Source organism: Heliangelus exortis, chromosome 1 (genome assembly GCF_036169615.1).
Source record: "Heliangelus exortis chromosome 1, bHelExo1.hap1, whole genome shotgun sequence".
NCBI lineage: Eukaryota > Metazoa > Chordata > Aves > Apodiformes > Trochilidae > Heliangelus > Heliangelus exortis.
This window is the reverse complement of record NC_092422.1, coordinates 94476109-94500833: the sequence shown is the minus strand read 5'-3', so window position 1 is coordinate 94500833 and position 24725 is coordinate 94476109. Positions and strand designations below refer to the sequence as shown.

Here is a 24725-nt window from a genome sequence, read left to right as displayed (position 1 = left end):
AAATAATTAAGTGTATTGAGATGGAAAAATCACGTGTTTAAAAGTTACATTTCCTTTTGAACTTTACTTTGCAGAGACTGATCCTATCTCCCTTTGAGGTGTTATAACTTCAATAGTTGGCATGGCATCAAAACAATAGGCAGCTTGAAAGAAGTTTAGTGAAATCTCTCACAGATAATTCTTGGAGAGGAAAAGAAAACTTATATCCTATTCATATTATTCCTCATCTTTGCCTTAACTAAAGTAAATACTTGCCACATAAACTTAATTTTTTTTTCAATCTAAGAATCCTTCTGTGTAAGAACTTCAGGATACATTTCCTATGCATGCACAGCTAGAACTTGGCAATCATGCTTTTATTGCATCTTCGTGAGTGCAACTTCCTTTCTGTCAGTCCTAACAAATGCAATTTTGCCTTCCTCATATCCATTCAACACTCATCTTGGCCACTAACTGCTCAGGTCATCCCCCTCTGAGTTCTTTGATTCATTTTATGCTTGGGAGAAGGTCCCAAATCAAACTTTCCTCCATTATCTTTGCAACACTCTGCTTCAAGGTCATTCTCTTTTTATTTGTCATCATAAAATTAAAACATTTATGAGGGGAAAAAAACAACAACATTAAATTCTTCACTTGTTGCACCAAATGAGATTGCTGTGAATAAATACAAGACAGAAGTACTCTCCTGAACACATCTTCTGCCAAGGCTGTAAACAAGAGTCATAAAATTCCATTGAGTAAACACAACAACAAAACAAGTTACAGCAAAAAGTGTTTATAATAATACTTGGGATTAATACAATTCCTAATGCTTGAAATCATTAACACTTGAACTCTTGCCTCTTGTACATGAAAATATTTGGATAATTTTCCTCTTGAATCCTCATCTTTACTTAACTGTTTTTTAAAAAGGCCGACTCTAACACTGGCTCCATGTGTGGTTCAAGGGTGAAATTTATACAGATGAAGAAACCATAGAAACAGAAATTAGTCACATGCATCCACTAAGGGTGGTAGTCAGTATTAACAATCTAAAATGATTATATAAGAATTCATCTTATTACAGCTCCCAGGCACTGATGCTAAATGTCAAGCATCCACAATGAACGAAGAACTGCAAAAATACATTTTTCTCAAGATTTCATCTACACTATTTGAAATTGTACTCAACCAAGATGTGTGATTCAGCTGAGTTTTCACAGCAGAGGAGATAACACCCAGCAGATACAGGAAATTCGTGCTGGAGACAGTGGGAAAGGTACACACTTAAGTGAAGTCTTAAGAGGTAATGTCCTCTTTACTGCTAATTTGGGAAGCAGAAAGACAACTGAATACGAAGAGCCTTTGTGATGAAGCAACAGGCTGTCCTACTGTGACTGGTTTAGTGAATTTGTAATGACTTGAGGATTTTTATTCATTCAAATAAAAGACTGTAATTACTATGTGACATGCTTCTTTGAAATAGCACTACTTAAAAAGGCAGACTTTTAGGATTCAAAATGTTATCATTGGACTTCGGTACTTTAAATTGTATCTCCTGTAGTGCTGTGACAAATTAGTATTGTAGCTAGTTGCTGAGATTAATTTTTTCCAGCACTAAGTGCATTGTCAAAAAAGCATTTCTGACATGAAACAACTTGGCAAGCTTTACTGCTTTTAAAGACAGAGGGCTGACAACTCCCCCCAAAAACTCATGAGCACTCCAAGGGCAGTATCACCCACTCCAGATGAACATGCTCCAGACATGGCCTGCTTTGTGTCTCTGACCTCTCAGCTCCTGCAGCCTCTGCTGCAGTACAGATAAAATAAGCAATCACTCAGTAAATAAGAGAAGGGATTAAAGTATGATATCTAACTAAGAATTTGGCATACTTTACCATTCTGCTTACAGGAATGCACTGCAGGTCCTTAATGCCTTAGACATGCTCTAGAAGTCGGCATGCGAGTGTAGCTGTTAAAACATTTTACTTCCTGCTAACCAGGGAGATGGCAAGATCCCAAACAAGAAGCAAATGGATAAAGGAAATTCCTGACAAAAGAAGTAACATCTTACAAGCCTTTGCTGTGAAAAGTTACAGTGTGTTATTCACAGTACCTCTGAAGAGAAACTAAACTGTACACTACAAAATGCAAGAGGGTCATGAATTTTCCCCTCACAGCCATAGGAATTCAGTACAAAAATAAAAACCCCTACTGTACAAAAAAGGTAATTTTAATGATATGTCAAAATTTTTAAAAAATGACTGTGTGACCAGAGTTCAGTTCAGTCCCACTTTAGATGAAAAACAAATGAAAACACGGCAGCACAAACTCCACTTTGCTCTGAAAATGCAATGCTGCAGCTGCAGAGCTGCCAGGAGAGCAGTCCCCTATGCAACAGCTGACAAATGAAGCACATTTGTGAGAACAAATTTTTTCAGCTTTGAAGCTGTTCAGGTCCATAAATTAAGACTTGAGCATTGAGGTAATTTCAAAATAATACTCATTTTTAAAATATATTTCCTATAGCTTTAAGAATGTTTAACAAGCAGCAACTAAGAGACAAGTGAAAAATTTGACCAGTTTTCAGTAAAAAAAAGTGCAACAAATTACTTCTTAGTATGACAGTAAGACAGAAATCATTCCTTCAATAACAATTTATTGCCTTCTGCTTATTCCTGTCAATACCTACCCATTCTGAGGGCATTAAATCTGAATTAACTGCCTGATACATCCTAATGACTTCAAGACCACACAGTAGAAGCTTGAGCAACTGCAGAGAATATCAAATATCCTTATTAAAAATCAATAGAGAGAAAGAATGTGGCCTGGAAGGCTGAAGAAACTGGTAACAAGATTCTTAAGTTCTTCTACTCCTAAGGAAATTATACATCAATTCCCATGTAGCTGGGTGATGAATGAAAAAAAATTTGACAGTAGTATCTCCTACCTGAAAGACAAATAATTTTTGTAAAATCTCAGATCATTTGCAAATGTATCGATAGCAGAGAGGGTCTTCAGGCTTTGCATGACAGGACAGGCTTATCTTTTCAGATCAAGGCAAGAGATTTCAGTAATAAAACATTTTTTCCCCTGTAGACAATGTATTTGTAACATTAGTATTCACTATTCAAAATTTCAGTATTCATAGTATATGAGTATTTCTGACAACAGAACATCCTCAGGTTTTTAGTTCAGTTCAATTTCAATGAAAAAAATAAACTCCCATCCCACCCTTTCATCCTTTGCCCACTATATTAAGAGAAACCCAATTGCTAACCACTGTTTCTTAGTATTCTTTGTAAAATCTAACTAATTTATCCTGCAAAGCAAACTGCAGCTAGACAAAGGAAAGATGTGCTATTAGCATCCACCTTGTCTCCTGCCTAAGAGAGACCCACTGGTGTTTCACAGGACACAAGGGAGCACCAATAATACAAACATCAGAGAGAAAAGGAATGAAGAACAGAGTAAATAAATAAGCAGGGATGGGAAAGTGGAGGACTGGGGAAGGCGTAAAGATCAACTGGAAAGATTAACTTAAAGGTGACAGGGAAAAAAAAGAAAGACAGAAGAGGGGTGGCCTCAATGCAAACTGTTCTCCAGTGTTTTCCCTCTTCTCTCCTATGGGATTGGGATAGGGGTGGTGTCAGCATACAGCCAGGTAGAACAAACCTCTTCTAACAACATTAGATCGGTACCAAAGAAAAGATTAAGCACTGAAATTTTTAATTATTTTCATTACCATTTCTGTTTAGCAAAATGATGAAAAATAAGGAGAAATAGCATGGTGATAATCCAACAGTAAGTGAAACCAGAGGAAAAGTTATTTTAGGCACAGAAATAGCAGGTATATAGATCAGGGTACAGAATACCATGAAATAACATGAAAACGCAGGAACAAAAGTACAGCTAAAGTGGCTTAGAAAGTATAGACTGTAGACTTAGATATTTTTTTAAAAACTACTGAAGAAAAAAAGAAAAAAAAAAACCCAAAACCAGGAAAAAGGAGATCTATTTTAAAAGACAAATGACTAGCTTTTTCTAATTGTGCAAATGAAGCCAAGCAGCTCAACCTCAACTCAACCTAACCAAATACTCAACTTAACTCCATTTTCCTTAAAAAGACTCAGACCAAGATAATTGTGGAAAGAACACAAATAGTAATGTTCTTGGCATTGCTTCATTGAACTGAACTTAATGAAAAAAAAACCAAACAAAAAAACCATGAAACCAAAATCAAACAAATCAACGATAGAACGGAATATCCAGGGTTTATCTGGATATCCTAATGAATGTCATATATAGCAAATTTAGAAGTTGTTTCTCATTTCTTTTCTGGTTCCACATGCTGTGAGGGAATTGCCAGTTTTTGAAGAGAAGATAATTTATTTTCCCAAACAGTACAAGCTTTAACAACTTCTGCTGCCAAGAGGCAAGTTTGAAGAAGAAAGAAAATTTAATTTCCAAGCTTCATTCAATCTATAATATTCCTTCTAAGATCATGGCTGAGGTCACCCCTTGTCAGATTTCCTGCAAAAAGATCACTAGGTTGTTTGGAACTGTAATACAGTAAACCCTGCTAGCTTGCTAATACAAGCAGTCAGTGATATGATTTCACCTATAACCTGTACATGAAAGGCAACGACACTGAATTATCAAAGATCAGAATCCAAATCCAAACCAGAATCCAAATTTTATAGTGTAAAAATAATTCTTATTAAGTCTGTTTTGTGATGCAACTACCCTTTTTGTCAGTCTTCCCTAATTTTGCAGAACTGTGAAAGCCAGAAACGAAACTCTCACATTTGAAGTGCTAGCTGAGTAAATAGAGATCTGTATGCAAGATGCATAATCTTCAGGTATCTTTGAGTCTGCATACAGTCCCACTGCAGAATTTGGACAAAGGAATGCAAGGAATGCATCCATATGGGTCAGTTTGAAGGGCAGAAGCCAAAAGCAAGCTGTAAAACTGGATGTTCAACAAAGCTGCAGTCTTGCAAGTTTCAAGCCCTTACTGACGCTGTTGTCCAGCCTTCCCAAAAATATTACAGATTTTTTTTTTAGTAGCACTGACAAAGGCAGTAATAATTCTTAATTCCTACCAGATATGTGAAAAGCAAAGATCTGTGCAGGAAATAATATTCAGTCCTGTCATTCTCCCCTTGCTAACTGAGACTACTTCCAGATATGAAGTAGCAGAAGGTTCAGTTTCCCATTATTAGTTTTAATAGCCATCATCTTCTCTGGGATTCAATCACCACTTACACATGACACTCACCCACATGTGACTATCTTTTTAGATAATTCTTTACAAATTCTCTGTTTGTCACAACACTAACCAATAAACACTACCTGGAACTAAATGTACAAGTGGCTTTTCTATGCTTATTGGTCAACATATCTCTTGTTGCAGTATTTTTGCTACGCTTCTAATCTGCACGAGTTTTCTATCTTCAGTTTCCTTTTCTCCTTTCATGTCTACAATATGAACTGCTCATCAATATCACATACCTTACATTTTTCATTACGTATTTTTTTCTTCTTTAGTAATATCTTTTTTTCCTACTACTTTTCTAATTTAACTTGTCACAAAATTCCAGTTTTTCTTGCTTATCATAGGTAACTCAGAGATGAGCCCCATTTTGTATCTCTAGAGGTGTCTAACACAGTAACTTAATGCACCAACATTTCCTTTGTTTAGCAAATATATTATAGACCTCACTCCAATCTACTGCATAGTTTTTCTCTTCACTACATGTTCTGTCTCACTGCAGAAGCTGATCATTGTCCACAAGGTATCCTCCTTACTCAACTTATGGTTGACTTTCTCCACATCCATCCACTGAGCTTTGCCCTGAGCAGCTCAGGGATGCAGAGATGAAATGCAGCTGCAACACCAGAGCAGCACTTTTACCTCCATAACTGCTTTTGCTTCTACTCTGCTAAAATGCAGGTAAGATCCTCTGCTCCAAGGACACACGTTGCACACCTTGCTAGGGCTCTGCTTATGCTTGTGTGCATTTCCAAGCCTTCTACACACTGCAAACTTTCCTAGGTGCAATTTGGAAAGTATTTCACTAAAAGCTGCTCTAACATGCTGCTTCTGTTCTGCTTCTCCATGCCCTGTGAGCAGGCAGGGCAGAGAGATTCCCATGTGCTGTCAAGGAAGATGGGAGGCAAGCGTACTGAAGGCTTCAGAACCAAAACCCAGCTGTGAAGCCCAATATCTGATTCATCAGATTCAATACCCAGTGATGAAGAAAGCCATCTTCTCAAACCAAAAATCACTGTGCAAATACTTTTTCTTGAAGGAAAATGATAATTAAAATACACGGTGTGTTAAAAAAAGTAAGTCACAGGTGATTCACATTCATGTGTATGGTAGTCCTCAGGTAAACCTAAAAAAAAAAAAAGTAATTTCTCCCCTTTTGGATGCAAACACACAAAGTATTTGATCAAGCTAAGCACAAAGAAAGAAAATCTGCATATAAGCATTCTGTTGTTATTTCGTTATACTGCTTTGATCAAAAAAGGTCAGAAATAATACATAAAAACACACTGTAAAAACTATGTGCTATTTTTCAACTTACCTGCGGCTCACCTAGTTTGTGGCTTTTCCTGCACGTGCATTGTACGCCCACACACAGAGACACACAAAAAGTCAGTAGGCTTTGACAGAAAATCAAGAAAGAGCAAAGGCCCTTGCCCAAGGAAGTGTTAGGTCTACTTGCAGACCCCCACCTACAGCACCAAGAAGCCGCCCATTACCAACGCCGGGTTAGCAAGAGGCCAAGGAAGATCTAGAGTTGTTGGACAGACTGCGGCCCGGGGTTAGTGAGAGCCCAGGCCGGGGGTTTTGGGTTAGTTGAGAGTCCAGGCCAAGGTTCTGGGTTAGTGAGAGCCCAGGCCCGCTGTGGCACTTACTGAGGCTGCCACAGACCGCCATGCAGTACTCCTCCGAGTCAAAGTTGTTCCGGTTCCCGCCGCAGCCGCCGTAAAAGAAGGGCGCGCACTTTCCTTCGGCCACGTCAAAGTACCAGCGGGAGATCATCGCGCGGCAGGGACCAGTCTCGGCTTGCTCAGAGCACACCTCTAGTCACAGGAGACCCAGAGGAACCACATTTAGCATGGAAATGGGACTGTCTTGGTCTTTTTTAATTAGGTGCCTTTCAATGTCAGGAAGGAGGTGCCTGTGCGAGGAAGGAGGTGCACCCAAGGAGGTGTTTTGGGGAGTGGGAAACCCTCCTGCACAAAACCACCCCAGGGACAACAAAGGTAAACTTTGAACTGACTCAGATTTGTGCCACTAAACCTCCTTACTCTGCCTCTACTTCTGTGTTTGTAGCTACTTTATCCACACACACTGAAGGAGGTGTTGCCCCTGAAACAAGCCCCAGGCTAGTGGCAAGAGTACACATGTTAAGTTTTGTCTTGCTTCCAGACCAGAGGGTACAAATCACTGGCTGTCCATGGGTCTGCCAGTGGCCCCAGGCAGATTCCTGCCCCCAAACCCCACTTGGTACCTCTCTGGAAGGGGAACATCTGAAAGCAGTTGTCACATATGCCCTTGTTATTTAGCTATATAACTCCTCCCCTGCCCAAATTAAAAAGGCTTCCTGGCTTATACAAATGCAAACACAAAACCAAACATACTTATGGCTTACAGAATTAAAAAAAAAAATCTCTTCAGACACCTATTTACATATAGTCATTGTCAAAGAAACTCACTCTTGAAAGCTGCCTGGTGCAGGGTTTTAATTCATAGTCCAAGGACTCACATGTATAGAAATACTGCCATTGCTTTAAAAAAAATAATATATTAAACTCTGTGTTCACTGTGAACTGCTACAGTCTCAGCCTAAATCCTGCAAAACACAAAAACCTGAGGGAAGAATCAAACCACACAAAGAAAGACAACGCAAAATTCTGATTGCAATTTGGAATTCAGCCAATTACACATGAAAATGCATAGCCCTTTACCAATAATGTTCCAAACAGACAAAACCAGTTTTATCTTACAATACACTGTGTAAGGCATTTCAGATCCATATAACGTTAAACACCAATACACCCCTCATTTGCTTTTATCCCACGCACTGCATCAGCAGACAAACTGACACATTAAATGAGAAGCTTCTACTTTCTCTGCATATATTTAAATTCTCTGGAAGGCAGATCTCTAAGGGTGGAAAGGTATGAAGAAACATTAGTGCATTAGCACTGAAAATCCCCTGCATGCCCACCACCTCTCAGATGTTGGCTACAAAGAATCCTGCTTTTCAGAGTCTGTTCCGATCCATCATTTCACTCTCTCCAGGTGCCCCACTACTTATGAATAGATTTTGTGTACAACTGTCACCACCAGTCAGTGTATACCTAATTTTTCCTTAAATTATACCTAAATTTATTAATTTTATTACATAAATTATTAAATTTATACCTAAACTATGCTTTAGGTATAATTACACGTTTTAACATATTCATGTATGGTATATATAAATGATGTCAAGAATCAATTTCAGGGAGCAGGTCTAAGAGAAACAGATCAAAGTATGTGCAGTCATCAAATATGTGCTACAGATGTCACAATTCTGTACTGAGCAATTAGGAGGAAAGGAATAGTAGCGGGTGAAGGAATAGTACCTTTTTACTTCTAGAAAAACAAGTACATTTAATTGTCAAACACATTAATTACAACTAATTGTATACTACCATATGATTAATTATAGACCACATCTAATATAAAAGCATTTCTTCCCATTTATTTAAAAATTAAATCCAGCCCCTCTATACAATTCTACAGTCAAATCTTCACACAAAGCTAACTTTGCACAGCCTTGGAAGAGCTGTCATATGTCAATTAAAAATGAATAGTGACTCTTGACAGTAAAGAGACAGATATAATCAAAAGAATTTTTTTGCTGATGGGAAATGTCATTTCAAAAGCTAGAGGCCTCAAGAACTCAGTCTTTCTTAGCTGATGCTGACTGTGGGCTGACCTCTGCTTGCACAGTTAGTGACTTCTAGGATTCCCTCAAAATACTAGTTCTGCTATAAAGCTGGATTGATTTCTTTATGCACTGTTGGTGTTACCAGGATGGGAACAGTTTTATCTGGTATTTCCCGTAGGTACCCCTCTTGCAGAAAGAGCAGTAGAGATTCCTTTTTTTTTTCCCATGTGCAAAAGCAATGATAGCTGCCCATCAAATAACTGAGGGCAGTGTTAACAGGGAATTTGCTGTTTGGAAACCAAAGTAATTTATACACATGGAAATACAATTGAAGAGGAGTTCAGGAAACTAAAGGGCAGCATATCAAAACCAGAAAGATGGAAACACTGCAACCCAGTGTTGCCAGGGACCTGCCTCCTGTCTAACCTGACATCTCCCTCCAGGCTGCTGGTGACAGTTCAGGGCAATGCAAGGACATCTTTCCCTCTGGCCTGCATAGCCAACCATACCTGCTGTTCATGAGACCTTAACAGTAATTATTTCATTGCAGAGAGAAATGGTCCATTGTGCAAAAACTTTATGACCTAAATTAAGATTAAACAAGAGAGGGGAAAAAAGCGCTGGGTTAATGGTTCACAGCGGTTGTTTGAGGAAGGTTGTTGCTGGTCCAGTCTAGGAAACTTCTTGCTGCTGCCATCCCTTCCCCAGTGCCACCACCACCATCCACTACTGCCCATTCTCTGTGGAGGACTCAAGAGTCAGGTTTCTTCACCCCTGTTTTGGGACAAAGGTACCTTTTCAAATTAGCTTCAATGCCTGGGAAATGGTGACACTGCTCCTGATGATGAACCAGTTGCTCTTTCCACGGCTCTTCATATCCCCATCACTTGTCCTTACCAAAAAAAAGCCACCACATTTGAACCTCAGCTTTATCACCTCATCTGAGAAGATGGGAAAATGAAGTGCACAGACAGTAAACTCAGCAAGTTTTCTTGGGCTGCTAGTGCAAATACCTTTTCCCCTTCCCACAGCTACCTAGAGAAATTAATGCCCATGATGGATAGGCTACAGGTTTTTTAAAGATATTAGCAGCAAGCAGGCAGCATACACTCCTAAGTGATTAATCAAAAAACTAAAAGCTGTCTTTCCTTCATATATTAATCTTGTTGCTGAAAACTGATTAAAAGATTAATTACTTTTTGCCACTGTGCAATTCGATTTTACTGGGTACCACAAATACATACATACATAATTTGTATCCAGTATGGCATTAACAGTGACCTTTGCTATATTTAAGGAACTTTCTCACTCTCCCTCCTGTGATGATGCATTTTTGTATTTTGCTACATTAAATTGGATAAAATTAAAGAGGACAAGCCTCTGTTGCAATCCAGGCTCGTAAGCAGCCTAAATTCTGGTTTCAGATGCCTACAGTTTCCAAACCATCTTGGTGCAAAAAGGGCCAAGGTCTTAACCAAGCTGGCTGATCATCCCCTGAAGAACAGTGCTGTAGCAAGCCTTTTTTAACTTGCTTCAAAATTAGTGATCTACTGAAAGCTAACCAGTTACATTAAACATCAGGGCTGACTGTGTTACTTATTCTTTGCAAAGCACAGACTTCAGCACCCTAGGAAACACGTAGTCTTCAAGTATGTGGACACTGATTTATAGTGGCTTTATACAAAGTACCTCCATAAACACTCATCTACCAAAGTGCTGTAAGCAGAGCTAATTACAATTCATGTGCAAACATTTCAGATATTTTTGATGATCAGTTAGTTATATCATTACCATATAAAGTGTTTCTGTTTCTTGAAGAAAACTGATTTTAAATCAAAGTGAAATTATAATTGCTTTATTTCACAATATCAACTCCATGCTCTTTTTCCCATATGGAACTAATACTTACTCTGTGAACACCAATATTTTCAATTGAGGGATCTGAAATAAAATTTAAACTTTTGATGGGGGACAGCATGGGGTGTGTGTACTTACATACATACTGCTGTAAACATGAAGGTAACTTCAGGATTTGGATATATATTTACATGATCATGAGAGCTAAGCTCATTAAGATGCTGGCACAGTCAATCTTAAACCAGAAATGAAATGTGAAGAAATTTAAGAAAAAAAAAAGGACAAACAGGAGGAGTTAAGACTACCTAACTGTCTTGTAAGTTGGGTCCTACACTTAGTTTACACCTCTGAAAAACCTGTCCACTTCAATGCTTCAGCAGAAAGATAACATCATACTGGCTATAAATATTACAAGTTCTTTAATTTAGCCACAGTAATGAAAGATATACTGCATTGATGACTCTGTACTATCAGCCCTTCAAAGTGTGAAGTTGATATTGTCAGCTACATACAAATAAATAATACTGATGGTGTGAACCAACTCACTAGGACTGGTATGTGGCTGTCACTTCAAACAGTGGGACCCAAACAAGCCTTAAACAGGGACCTAAACCACTTAGCTGCTGAAGTATATGGGACCACAATCTTATATTTTATGATTTTTATTTCACTAATAGAGTAGTTGATTAATGCAGGAGAGGCCAAAGGAACAAAGCTCTCAAATATATATCATGGCAGGCATATGATTCCCTTTATCATATACTAGGATATTACAGACTGAATAATTTTGGCTTGTGTGTCTTCAGGAACTGAAACCTATAGTTTCAGGATATTAATACACCTTTATCTATATTAGTCTCCATTTCTCAACTAGATGACAAAAATTAGACAAGAGTAAGTGCACTCTCTTTTTCATTTAGTTTTCGTTTAGTTTTACTGTTCATGTTCCAAAAGGCACAGTATTGTTTTGCACAATGAATTAATCAAAAGTGAACACTTGGAGATTATTTCACAGGAAAATAACTTTCTTATTCTGAATTTATAGTTAGAAGAGCCAGCCAATTTTGACACTGAGTATCCAAAAACAAAAGCTAATTTCAGAAGAGATTTTTGGAATTAAGAGAAGACAGCTGTGAAGCTGGCACATAGTCCAGGAATAAACTTGGTGCAAAAGCTATACAATTGCTTAAAAGAAAAAAAGCAAAATTATAACTTCTAAATACAACAGGGAATAAAAGCACTTCTAAAACTTAAATATACTAGAATTTTAATTTCCATCCTGTGCAATTAAGATTTAATTTCTCTCTCTAATGTTTCTTTTTAATCTACTAGAGGGGAATATTTAAATTATGAAAAAAGACTTAATTGTATACTTAGCTAGAATACAAACACTTATAATTCTGAAGTGGAACAAATATGTGAAAGTGCATTTTCTACATCCCTACATTTTGAATCTAAGTGCCATATAGTTACTGCCTACGGACAGAACCAACACAAAAAGTTCAGCATAATTTTAAATGTAGATCAGAAAAATATAATGAACTTGTACGTATTTTAGAAAAAGCAAAACGTTCACCTAACACCATGATTATGCTAACGTGACAAGACAGTGAATATGAGGATTAGCTGAACAGTACATTCCAGTCTTTTTACACAGCAAAACAAAATATACAATTAATTATTGCTTTAATATAGTAAAATATTATTTTCTCTAGGGAAACAGATTTTTGAGTGATTTCTTCCGGCACGACAGTTCAAATGAAACCACTCTACACCTTCTAAGCTTACATAAAAAAACCCAACCAGTTATTGAACTTAGTGTTACACTACTTTTGCCCTTGACCCAAAATAATATATTACTTTTCAGCCAACAAGATTAATTTATATGTTACAAAAAAGATTTCTTCCAATTGCAACATATCTTGAAGTATTATATTATGGTGGAACAGAAGTTCTTTAAATTATAATGTCTAATCAGATGATATCAGTTATTCTAATGCAAATCCATTAGGTTAATTTCATAAGCTCTTATTGATATATTAAGATTACATTACCGTTCCTATTTAAGATCTCTAAACAAAAAAAGAGGTAAGTCTTTATAATTCAGCAGCAATTTATCAATGTTTTCTTAATATGGAATCACATATTATTAGTTTCTAACTAAAGTATATTGCATAGTTTTGAAGCAAATGAAGAAGACCACGGAACTACTGCTTTAAAAAAAAGATAATCTTCCAAAGAAAAAAGTGGGGCAAAACTGTTCTTCTTTTTTAACAAAAAAACCTCCCTCAATTAATCAAGCTAATGCTACTAATATTATCTGCAATTTACCACTAGCAATCAGGGTCAACCTTCCTTGGCGTAGAACAGATCACTGAATAGATTTAAAGTCTTTCACACATAAAAATCTTCAGCAACTCTCCCCCGCTCCCCCCTCCCCCCCATACTAGACCAATAAAGCAGCTAAGAGCTACCATATGAGGCTACTTTTCTGTCACTAGGAAACCAGCCTCTTGCTTGCAACTCAAGATTGTAAACATAGCTAAAATGTCACATCGAGCAGCACTATTTAAGTTCTCTCCTAACTGTTTAGACAAATCCAGCAGAATTAGCTAAAGCAAAACCAATAGCTAAAGGGCAACATTATAGACTAGACAGAGCAGATGAAGTTTCTGCTGCTCAATCTCCTCTATCAACTGCTAGGTATCCAAAGAAGCTGCCAAGAGCCTTTCTGCCAGCTACTGCACTGACCCTACTGCACTCCTTTAAATGAGGCCAGAATGACTGCCATGTTGACTTCCATGTCCTAAGCTGAAATTGCTTATTCTTTGTTGCAAGCCAAGAGAGACTGCGTTTTCTTATCACCTACTGTGCTGAAGGAGAGTAGAAACAAAAACCACAAACAGTTGCACATGATGGGGGGGAACAGGGCTCTACCTTGCTTCGGTCACCTGGAGCCTGGAAGCCTTATGAGCAGCTCTGCAACACCTGAGATGCAGCAACGAGGACAGCAGAAAACTATCAACCATCTTAACTTAACCCTGGCCAGCAGAGAGTTTCCAGAGTCACAGTTTTTCTGCATGGCTTCATAGACAAGCCATATTTTCTTCAGCACAAATTCAGTGATAACATCTCCCAGTGACCAAAAGTGAAAAACATCGACCTGACATTCATTTCACACTTTGGATTCCTGTAACCTCAGATCCACAATCATCTGGATTTCACACCTGAAAACCAGCAAAAGTATACCCAAAGGTTTAAACTGGGTTTGCTGCCCTACTCCATATGAACTAAGAGTAGAGCTGGTCCTTCACAAAAGGCAGGAAAATTAATACTGGCAAGCTCTGTGCTAGGAAAAACTTATTCACATTTTCTAATAAGCACTATAGCTTATAGAAATATGGTTGCTGTGGAAAATGAATGAAAAGCCTGTCCTCCTGCCAGTCACCTCGCCCACCCCCTAGGCAAGGCTAACTTCCTTTTCACTGAAAATGAGTTTGCAAGTAGTTCTGCTACTGCTATTTTGATCACAATTCATTAAAATGTGCACAGAAATAAGCTTGCCTAACAAATTGATTCTACAATAGCTCAACTGTCTTTGAAGTATAACATTACATTTATGCTTTTCAATTATTTATGGTTGAAAGCAATCATTCTATTGATTTGGGGGAGAAAGGGCTTGCTACCAGCTCACAATTAGATCCTAATTTATGGCTTTAGAACAGTTGCTCTTTGTTGATTCATGTATGAAAATCAACTCCTCTCACATAGAACAAACCCACTCTCTGTGCTCTTTAGTGCTAATGACATAATATTAGTTACAGCTTCATAAAGCATATATAAAACTCGCTGCAAAGTGTCTGTGAAGAGCATCCCAGGATGCATTTTATGAACTGCACTCCTGAATGCTTTGAAGAAGTAGCCTGAACAGAGGTCACAATCATGAGAACAAAGCTCTGACATTTAACTCCATCTGAAAAGGCTTTCAAGTTTCCTCCACATGATGGACTACTTCTTAGTAGGTACATTGTCTACATGGTACCTCTGCTTCCTTCATTTGCACTGACAGCAACAAACTTCCCCCTTTGCAACAAGCAAGACAACAGCAGATGCTCACCACAGACATTCCAGTGCTGGGTCTGCTGGCCACACCAGTAGCACAGTTATTTGGACACGTCTACTTTCACAAATAAGTAAGCATTTTGCATAGTGCAGCTTTCTTAGACACCAGTTACTCACACTCAGGGTCTGTTTCAGCAACCTCCATTGCCCCAAGGTGGTTGGAGAATAGAAAGCAGCAAGGGCTGTGGCAGAACTGGGCTGAAAACTTGGATTGGTAACAGGTTGCCCTCACCTCATTTGCAGAACAATATATTGCCTTCAGAGTCACCCAAGGTGTGAAATTTTAGAGTTGGGAAAAACAGGACAATAGCATTTCATTATCAGGGAGCAAATGTGTACACTTACAAAGGATTTTTAAAAGGTGACTTCAATAGTTCGCCTCTTGTCTTTTGTATTTTACATTCATATTATTACACACTACTTTCCTGAAGGCTAAACATCTTAACCTCTTTGAAACATCAATCTCAGTAAAGAAACATGTTGTACCTAATTTGTCCTCATTTCCACTCATCCAAAATCCCATTAAAGTCAAGTGTACTTTTCCCCCCACCCCCCTCAATTTACCAGTGAGAACAGGGTGGTTTATCCCCCGGTGGTGAAAGCTCACATATGGAAATGTATTTAATTGGTTTTTAAGATTTAAACACAATCTCCTCCCACCCACTCCTCACTCCAATTACTCTCCAATAACTGAGCAAAACATTCAACACAGTTATGTAAGACAGAAATGCACAAGACTGCATTACCAGCCTTACAAAGAAACATTTGCAAGATATATTAGAAACGCTATGGAACTTTTCACTAGTGAGCTTATCTGCATGCAAAAAACATACATGAAGTAACTCTGCTATTCCCAAAACATCCCCTGGACACCCTTCTGTCCTTGGTGTGTTTGATGTATCATGGTCAGAAGTCCTCTGCTCCATACCTGCTCTGCCAGACATTGGCACCATGTTTCAAGAGAAAAGGAAACTACTTCATGCAAAATGGGGGACTCTGACGGCATTTCAGTCCCATGTGTCCCCAGAGGTAGGGGCTGGGAAAGCAAAGGGAGGGGGAAAAAGCCAGGCTAGATGTTTTCTGCTTGATTCACAACTGTCTCAATTGCTGTCACACTTTTCCTCCGCCTCCTGCATCTCCCAACCCCTTTCTTTCCAACTGTAGCCTTTAATCTCACTTTCTGCCATTGCCTCCAGCACTTTTTTGTAAAGATGGAAGTAAGCACTGCAGAAAAAATGGCATCTATCTTACTGAAATTTACACCAAATGGAATTGTACTTATTTAATAGAAATACAAGGATTATTCATTTAAATATGTATCGTAGGTGAAATGTGACATTAAAAAATATTGGTTTCCATGGACTAAGGTAAAATTCAAAATTTACTAAGGTAAAATTCAAAGTTTAAATTGCACTTCTGTTAATAACTACAAAATATAATGAAAACCAAGCTTAGAAATGAAGAGTTGTTTCTCAATCCGTGTTTCCTTTCTTGGTTTGGCATTCCTATTACCTCCTACGCCTCCAAAACAAGTCATTAGTTAGACTGCCTTTTCTGCATAGTTATTTCCAAATTCTTCTTATTTTACTTAGCTACCAGTTCATGGAGAACTATTTGAAACAGGTATCTAACAGAAATCACTCAAAATGGCTGATCACTGCTGTTAATACAAGACATCAAACCAAGTAAGTGCTATCTCCTGCTTTGAATTGTCACTCTGTATCCTTCTGCAACACATCCAGGTGATAATCCACACACATACTTTTCCGGTGTTATTTGCTACATATGGCAGTCAAATTTTACTTAATATTACTTTAAAATAAAACCAACCTATCTGCTTCCATCCACATCAAATGCAATGACCATACTTCACAGGCACTTCCAAAGAACAGTAAAATGGAAAAGGGGAGGGGATTCAACATGCAAATCACAGAAGCCAAAGCATAACAACGCTGCTACTTGGGATATTTTGCTGTTTGGAACATTTTTTGTTGTAAAGGGCAAACACATGCAAAGTAACAGGATCATTTTTCCAGCTATGCCCATAGGTCAAGCTAAATGTCTATGAATTTACCTCTGACAACCTCTTCCACAGACTCTGTAGTTGTGGTGGTAGTGGTTGCAATGCTGGTAGTTCTTTCAGTTGCCTCCTCATACTCTTCCTCTGTTTCTTCTTCAATTTCATCACCATCATCATCATCGTCATCAGCATCTTCATCTTCCACAACAGTTAGCTCCTCATCTTCCTCTGCTTGTTCTTCTACCTTATCATCACTAAAGGAAGAAAATCATGATCTGTCAGTATAAAAGAAAGTATTTCTAGATAACAAGAGAGAACTTTTTATTCAGAAACTCTATAAGGACAAGAATTTACCTCTTTCTCCATTACCTTTCCTTTCCTCCCCTTTCAATAAAAAAGAAAGAAGCAGGGACGCTGGGATGTCCCAACAAGTAAGAAATCAGAAATGCTAAGAAAACCAAAAGTCAACAGGAGCAGTGCAGTGAGAAAACTAGCAAGATGCCAGACTGGAGCTCCTCCTTTTGCACAGGGATGGAAAAAAATCCCCCATCAGAAATACTTCCATTTTGACAGCTGAGTAACACTCCAAACATGGTTGCTCCATAATGTGGTCACTGAAACAATTTTTACTTTGAAAGCAGTTCAAATTAGCTCAAACTGCATTCAGTTCATATGGCCATGCAGACAAGAGAGTTCCTTGAGACTTTCTCACCCAGAAGATGCCTTACCCAGAGTCTCACCGTGGACTGCTTTGCATACCATTCACACAGGACTACTGAACTGACCTACAGTTGTCAACACTGACTGCTGAGTTTTCTTATGCTGTTGTTAAATGCAGTGATGTGCGAACGAAAAAAGCCACTTCTAAGACAAATAGCACACAGAGCTGTTCTGGAAAAGGGCAGGACAGAGACAGCACATATGATGCTGTAACTTATGCCTCGTCTGATTTGAGCTGAAGAATCTTTGAGCTTTCATCTTCTGGTATCTCAAAACAGCTGGTGGCCACAATATCATCTTCCAGGATCTAACATCCAGAGAAGGAGAGGACCCAGTTCTGGTGTTCTGTGTGACAGCAGCACTGATGGAAAGGAGAAGGCCACACAGTTTCCTTATGAGGCTGCCATCTCAGCCAACACATGCAGCCATTCAGTATGGTAAGCTCAGCTCAGATGCTCTGCATCCCCAACCCTGCTGTACAGTTGATGTGTCAGGCCTCCATTAAAAAAACCAAACAAACATGGCAACAAGGTGTTTTAAGAAACCTCAAGTTATTGGACTAAATATTGTCATCAATCATTGTGCTTTAAATTCATACAGCTACTGAAAATCCTCAGGATTTTAATCAGTTTTGAAGGTAATACTGCAGCTGACTATCAGATGCATTTGGTGGCTTAGCATGTCAAGAGCTTTCTGGGATCACTCTTAATTTTGAATGATATACAAGCAATAGTCCAAAAAATGTACAATCGGCTGCTGCGACTGTAATTTTTTAAATGCTTCCTAACTCAGTGCCCAGCTGTGACAAGGTCTCAGGTTCATTAATCTGCTCTTCTACTTGAAATTCACTAGCAATGAATAAATAATATTTAAACATTGAAACATCCATTGACTTTGTCACTTTCATACACAAGTGGTTTTGCATCTTTTTCATGGCATCGCATTCACCTGAACAGCCTTTTATGTCAAGTTAGCAACTTCTCTCCTTCACTTCTTTCTAGAGACCGAGCCTATAATATTTCATTTTATAAAAGGTTGTCTAGTACAATTTTGATCCTTCTTAATCAAGTATTAAAAAAAAAAAAAAAAAAAAAAAAAAAAGATAAAAATCTGGTATGCCTCAAGCCTGACTCTATCAGGGATAAGTAGTAAAATCTCTGTCCAAACAAGAATGAATGCCCTGTTTCCTTCTCCCCAAAGTATTTGGTGTCTTGGAACACAAGAGAGACTTAAAGTAATAATGATGCTTTCAAGCCCAGGTAGGTTATACAATGGATGTGAATAGCTAACTTGCAGAGCAGTGTGAATAAGGGATGACCTGTTTCCATTTACATGTGAGAATGAATGAATGAATGGGCATTCAGGGGCAGAAAACCACTGGGTTCTTCTTTTATTTTCTTGAATTAAAAGGACTGGCTTAGAAATGTCACAACCTCCACAGTGTGACTTTTCCCTACCATTCTGCTTCCAGTTTGTCAAAAAATTTCTGCTATGTTTTAAGTAAGTCCTTTTTAAACAGTAGGTTTCTTGCTTTTATTTTTATTACTGAATATTTCACCTTTTTATGAGCATGAAAAAAGCTACATGTACACTATCACCTTTCAACTGCAAGACTGAGATCAATTTGTTAGTCCAGTATCTGTTTCTAATCTTAAGATGCTTCTAGCACTGGTTAGCTACAGACATATAAACTAGGCCTGTTGAGTGTAAGACATGTAAATTTTGATCAGGAGCATGAGACACCACGTGCCTTTCAACATCAACAAAAGTTGCTCTCTGTCTCCCTCTCACCCAAGATACAAACACATAATGCTTAAAAAAAAACAATTATTTTTTATCTTCCTTTCACATGAATAACCATTCTCAGGTCTTGGCAAGCTTACACAGTTAAAAAAGGGCAACAAAAATAAACTCATAAACAAAGGAAAATCAATTAGTCACATGGAAAGCCACTTCACAAATAATTTGTATGCACACATCCAATACCCATCTGTTTGTAGCTGCACAAAAGCAATCAAGTCAGCTATGTCAGTCCACACAGCATTTTGCTGGGAAATTCTCAGCATTAGGGCCCACTTGTTGTTTTGTTTTGCTTTGCTCTGCTTTGTTTTGGTTTGTCTAGGAGGTGTGACAGTAAAGGGTACTGGATGAAAGAAGACAATTTTCTATGTGTATTGGTTGGCTGCATCCACCAGTATATGAGGCCCTGGTTACCTCTCACAAATTACCAAAGCAAATGCTTAAAGGTAGACCACACCTGCACCCCCTTTACTGCTCCGTGCTTGCTGAATAACAAGACATCTGAGAAGGTCAAAAAAGCCAGAAGTGATGAAGATTACAGCAGTTTATGGGATCAGACTCCTGAAAACATTTTAATAACTTGCACAAAGAATTACCTAAATATTCATTCTATTATTTTGATCACTCCTAGAAAAAATCATGCATCTGCTAGCAACATAGTCTCTAAGACTCTAATAGAAGGGTAGTATTTAATAGGATTATATTTTATTGCAAGTTTCAAGAAACAGGAACAAAGAAAACAGAAATGGTTTTGCCTTAGATTCAGATATTTAAATGGAAGTGAGAATCTTGTTATATACTTACAAAATTTAGACACCAAACTGTGGTGAAGTCAACACATTGGAAGGAAGGGATGCCATCCAGAGGGAGCTTGACAGGCCTGAGGAGGGGGCTCATGCAAACTGCATCAAGTTCAACAAGACCAAGTGCACAGTTCTGCACCTGGGCTGAGGCAACCCCATAAATGAGTACAGGCTGGGAGGAGAAAGGACTGAGGGTAGACCTAAGGAGAATGACTGGGAGGTGATGGTGGACCAGGGGCTTAAAATGAGCTGTTAACATGTGCTTGCAGCCCAGAAAGCCAACCATGTCCTGGGCTGCATCAAAAAAAGTGTGGTCAGATGGTAGGGAAGTGATTTCCCTACCTCTATTCTGCTCTTGTGAGACTCTACCTGGAGTACTGTGTCAAGTTCTGGAGTCCCTAACACAAGAAGAGCTTCTTGAGTGTGTCCAGATGAGAGCCACAAATTGACAACCCCTGTGAAGACAGGCTGGGAAAGTTGGGGTTGTTCAGCCTGAAGAGGAGTCTCAGAGGTGACCTTATAGAGGCTTTCCAGTAAGTGAAGAGGGCCTACAAGAAAGCTGGGGTAAGACTTTTTGCACGGGTGTGTAAGGAGAGGACAAGGGGCAATGATTTAAAACTCGGAGGGAGATTTAAACTAGATATTAGGAGGAAATTCTTTACTATGAGGGTGGTGAGACCCTGGGGAACATGCTGCCCAGCAAAGTAGTGGAGGCCCCATTCCTGCTAGTATTTAAGGGCAAATTGAATGGGGCTATAAGCAACCTGCTCCAGTGGTAGGTGTTACTGCCTACCTGGCAGGCGGTTGAAACTAGATGATCTTCCAACCCAACCCATTCTATGATTCTATTTCTTAGAATTCTATTATTATTCTTATGATTCTACAAGCCCCGTAATTTATGGTGCCTGAAATTGGGCTTTAGAAGGCAATTTCTCTAACAGGTTTTAAAACCTCTCACTGTACAGAAGTGTGAAACCACACTCAGTTCCATAAGAAGCACTTCAGACTTTCTCTGAAAGCAGTTATTTTCCAAGCTACCTGCTTTATTTTATATTTATACAAAGATGATTTTGTGTTTCCCCCTTTTAGTGCTGTCTTCCAAAAAGAGGATAGGGAGATGAAATGCTATCTGCTCTCTTAACAAGATTTATCTTGAATGAAGCCAAATACCAGAAACTAACTGGACTGCCACTATTCTGGTGCTTTAATCATGCTCAGTTATACCACAGAGTATCACAGACTAAATGTCACGGATACACATCAGGCAGGGATAATTCCCTAGCAATCCCTAACAACAGCAGCTCCACACTGGATATCAAGGCTAACCACTGAGCCATGCACTCCAGAGTCAATCAGCACTCAGCAGTGTGAACAGAAGATGACCACACCTTCTCAGAGGCCACAGTTATGAAAGGTGTGAGAAAAGCAACAATATCACATAGCCCCTTCCCAACAGTCCTCAGAAGCCAGGAGGAAGGAGGAGTACTTGTCAGTACTCAGAGAACCTGGAACCTCATGCTTGAAGACATGGGTTTGATATAAACAACACTACCTATATTTTCATAGCATCATATCAAGCTGTATGCAGCATTGTGTGCTTGGTGTGCTTCTGTTTAAAAAAAAAATTAAAAGATACAGTGGTTGGACTCCATATATTCTTAGTATTGCAAAAGGTACTATGTCTTGCAAGAAACACGAAACATTATGCTTTTTTTTTTTCTCTTCTTTGGATTTAATCACTGTTATCATCCTGGCTCTTTTTCAAAGAGCATGCATGTGAGAGGGACAATAGAGAACAACAGAGAAGGGAATGAATTTATACTTCAATATTGGGAACAAAGCAGTAACTTTTCAAAGAGGGACAAACCCCTCTCTTACACAGTGCATAGAGCTGTTTCTCCCTGTTAAGCTAAATGCACTGGTTCCATTCACATTTCTCAATCAGCACCACCACGGTGCTGCTTCCCAGAAAGCATATCTAACTTTTGCACACCTTTCACCTCAGTAATCAGCTTAAATGCACCATTTTCAAACAAAGATTTTATAACAAAGCAATGCAGATTTTGACATATTTCTCAGAAGTCTTGGAGTTTTATTTAATAAGAATACCAGGTGTGCTCACTTCCTGGTATTATTATCACATTTTACCTTCTTTGGTAAACAAGCATTACACAGTCTTGTTTCTCCTGGAAACAAATTATCTTGACAGCCTTTTCTGTATATACCCTTGATACTGTCCCAGTCAGGGTTTTATTATTACCAGTGCAGTGTCTCATTTACAAGAAATTGTTGCTATTTCACCTCAGCTTAGTGGTGCTGGAGACAGGATTTTTCAGAGGCTTCTAAAATTAAAATTACTTGATACACTGGTAAGTTCAGAGACTTGTAAGGCCATATTATCATAATCTGAATTTAACTTTTCAACAGTAAACAACAGAACTAAATTGTTAGGCTTGAATGCAGCCATGAAAATATTTGCAACCCCCACTTCAACATTAGCCTATCTCCATCTCCTTTCAGTGGAGGCTCTTGTCTTTCATGCTGGACACAGAGGTCATCATGGCTTTGAACCTTCCACAACAACCTCCTCACATCATAAAATCCATTCCCCCCATCACAGAAATTATGCTTCCCTTGGGCATTCAGGTAGCACACCGTGTTATTAATGCTACTCATCTACACTCCTGTATGTGGTGAAACTTCCTGCTGTTCAAGAAGTAAGAAAATATTAGTAAATGAAAGTGTCTTTTCTGTATTCAGAACACCAATGACAAGAAAGAGAAGTTTTCTTCCAATAGTATATCAGACCTCATGGGGCTGCAGTATAAGCTCTACTCTCCTCTTGTGAGACCCAACCTGGAGTACTGTGTCCAGTTCTCAGCACAGGAAAGACATGGAGATCTTGGAGCAAGTCCAGAGGTGGGCCACAAAGATGATCAGAGGGCTGGAGCACCTCTCCTGTGAAGAGAGGCTGAGAGAGTTGTGAGCCTGGAGAAGAGAAGGCTCTGAAGAGACGTTCTAGCAGCCTCCCAGTACCTGAAGGGGCCTACAAGAAATACCGGAAGGGACTTTTTACATGGACATGGAGTGATAGGACAAGGGGGAATAGTTTCAATCTGGAAGAGGGTAGATTTAGGTTAGGCATTAAGAATAAATTCTTTACTGTGAGGGTAGGCAGTCAAAAAGACTGCCCAGGGAGGTTGTGGCTGCCCCCTCCCCGGCAGTGTTCAAGGCCAGGTTGGATGGGGCTTTGAGCAACCTGGCCTAGTGGGAGGTGTCCCTGCCCATGCAGGTGATTTTTAAGGTCCCTTCCAACCCAAACCATTACAGAATTCTATGATTCTATGACACATCCTTGGGATCCAGACAAGATGATGATTGCAATTGAGATGGTCTAATTATCCGGCTTTTGGTTACAACAGCCAAGGAACCAATTCTCTCTCAACAAACCTTCACGTGAGAGGCCTCGGTATTTTGCACATCATGTTTTTCCAAATCTTGCATGATGACAAGGATGAGATTTCTCAGGAACCAAGTGTAATCCCACCACCACACTCCTCTCTGAATGAGGTTGCTAATTAAACATGAGTTGCAGCAGGAGCTACTTAAAGCTAAAAACTAAGCCAACAGTGCCTTTGGCACATGAGCACCCACCTCACTGTAGTTTCTTGTTTTTACTTTGGCTTTGGTACACTACCCAAATTCAGAAACAAGTTGAGAATAGTGACTATGTGAAACTGAGTATCCAGGTGTCATCAATTTAAACAAGAACTACAAAAATAAATTCATGTGGGATAGAAGAGAGGAAAGGAAGTAAACACCAAGTTTGAAATGAAGATTTCAGCATTCAACTTGAAAGCCTAGGAGCAGAGAGTTACACCAAAAAGTTCTGTTTTCCTGAAGAATTTGGGCTGGTGTGAATGGACAACAGAGCAAGAATTAAACTGCACTACAGTTATGAGATTAGACACAGAACCAGGAAAGAAAAGGTTATGCTTGACCTCCAGCCTATATAACTAATCTTTTAAATGGCTTATTGGCATCAAAGTCCAGAAAATTAGTGATTTACAAAATTGGAAGTCTGACCCACAAGATAATCTCAGCAATAATGTTTCTTGTCTGTCTGTTACGTGACCAGAAAAGCACAAACTGCCTGAAAACTACTTAGGTTATTTTCATTAGGGTTGGATTTGACTAGGTAAGTAAATTAGGTATCTCACATTAAGAAGAAAAAATGTGATATTCAGACATATTGTAAACAGCTACTAAGAGACAGTTAAAATTTTTAGTATTCAGGTGGGCACTTGGCATTGCATAGCAGGTTAAGACATGCAATTCATACCATCAAGCACTTTTTCAGACATTCATTTTGTAACTTGTAATTATTTTCCTTTTTGTTATCCTTTGGTGAAGAGGTTGCAGTTATGTTTGTTTTCACATTTTCTAATTAAAAAAAAATTGAAATAAGCT

At 38.7% G+C, this 24725-nt stretch overlaps 1 protein-coding gene across 2 annotated transcripts in view; it reads right to left on the bottom strand.

The window, feature by feature from the left end:
* Window positions 1–24725, bottom strand: part of APP (amyloid beta precursor protein) — a 208222-nt gene that overhangs the window by 68562 nt on the left and 114935 nt on the right. The window contains exons 6-7 of one of the 2 annotated variants that reach the window (XM_071755155.1): window positions 16987–17186; window positions 6907–7074 (exon numbers count right to left, since the gene is read on the bottom strand). In XM_071755155.1, the coding sequence (XP_071611256.1) occupies window positions 6907–7074; window positions 16987–17186 (368 nt within the window). The remainder of the gene's footprint in view (window positions 1–6906; window positions 7075–16986; window positions 17187–24725) is intronic. The other variant, XM_071755146.1, reaches the window with a different exon arrangement.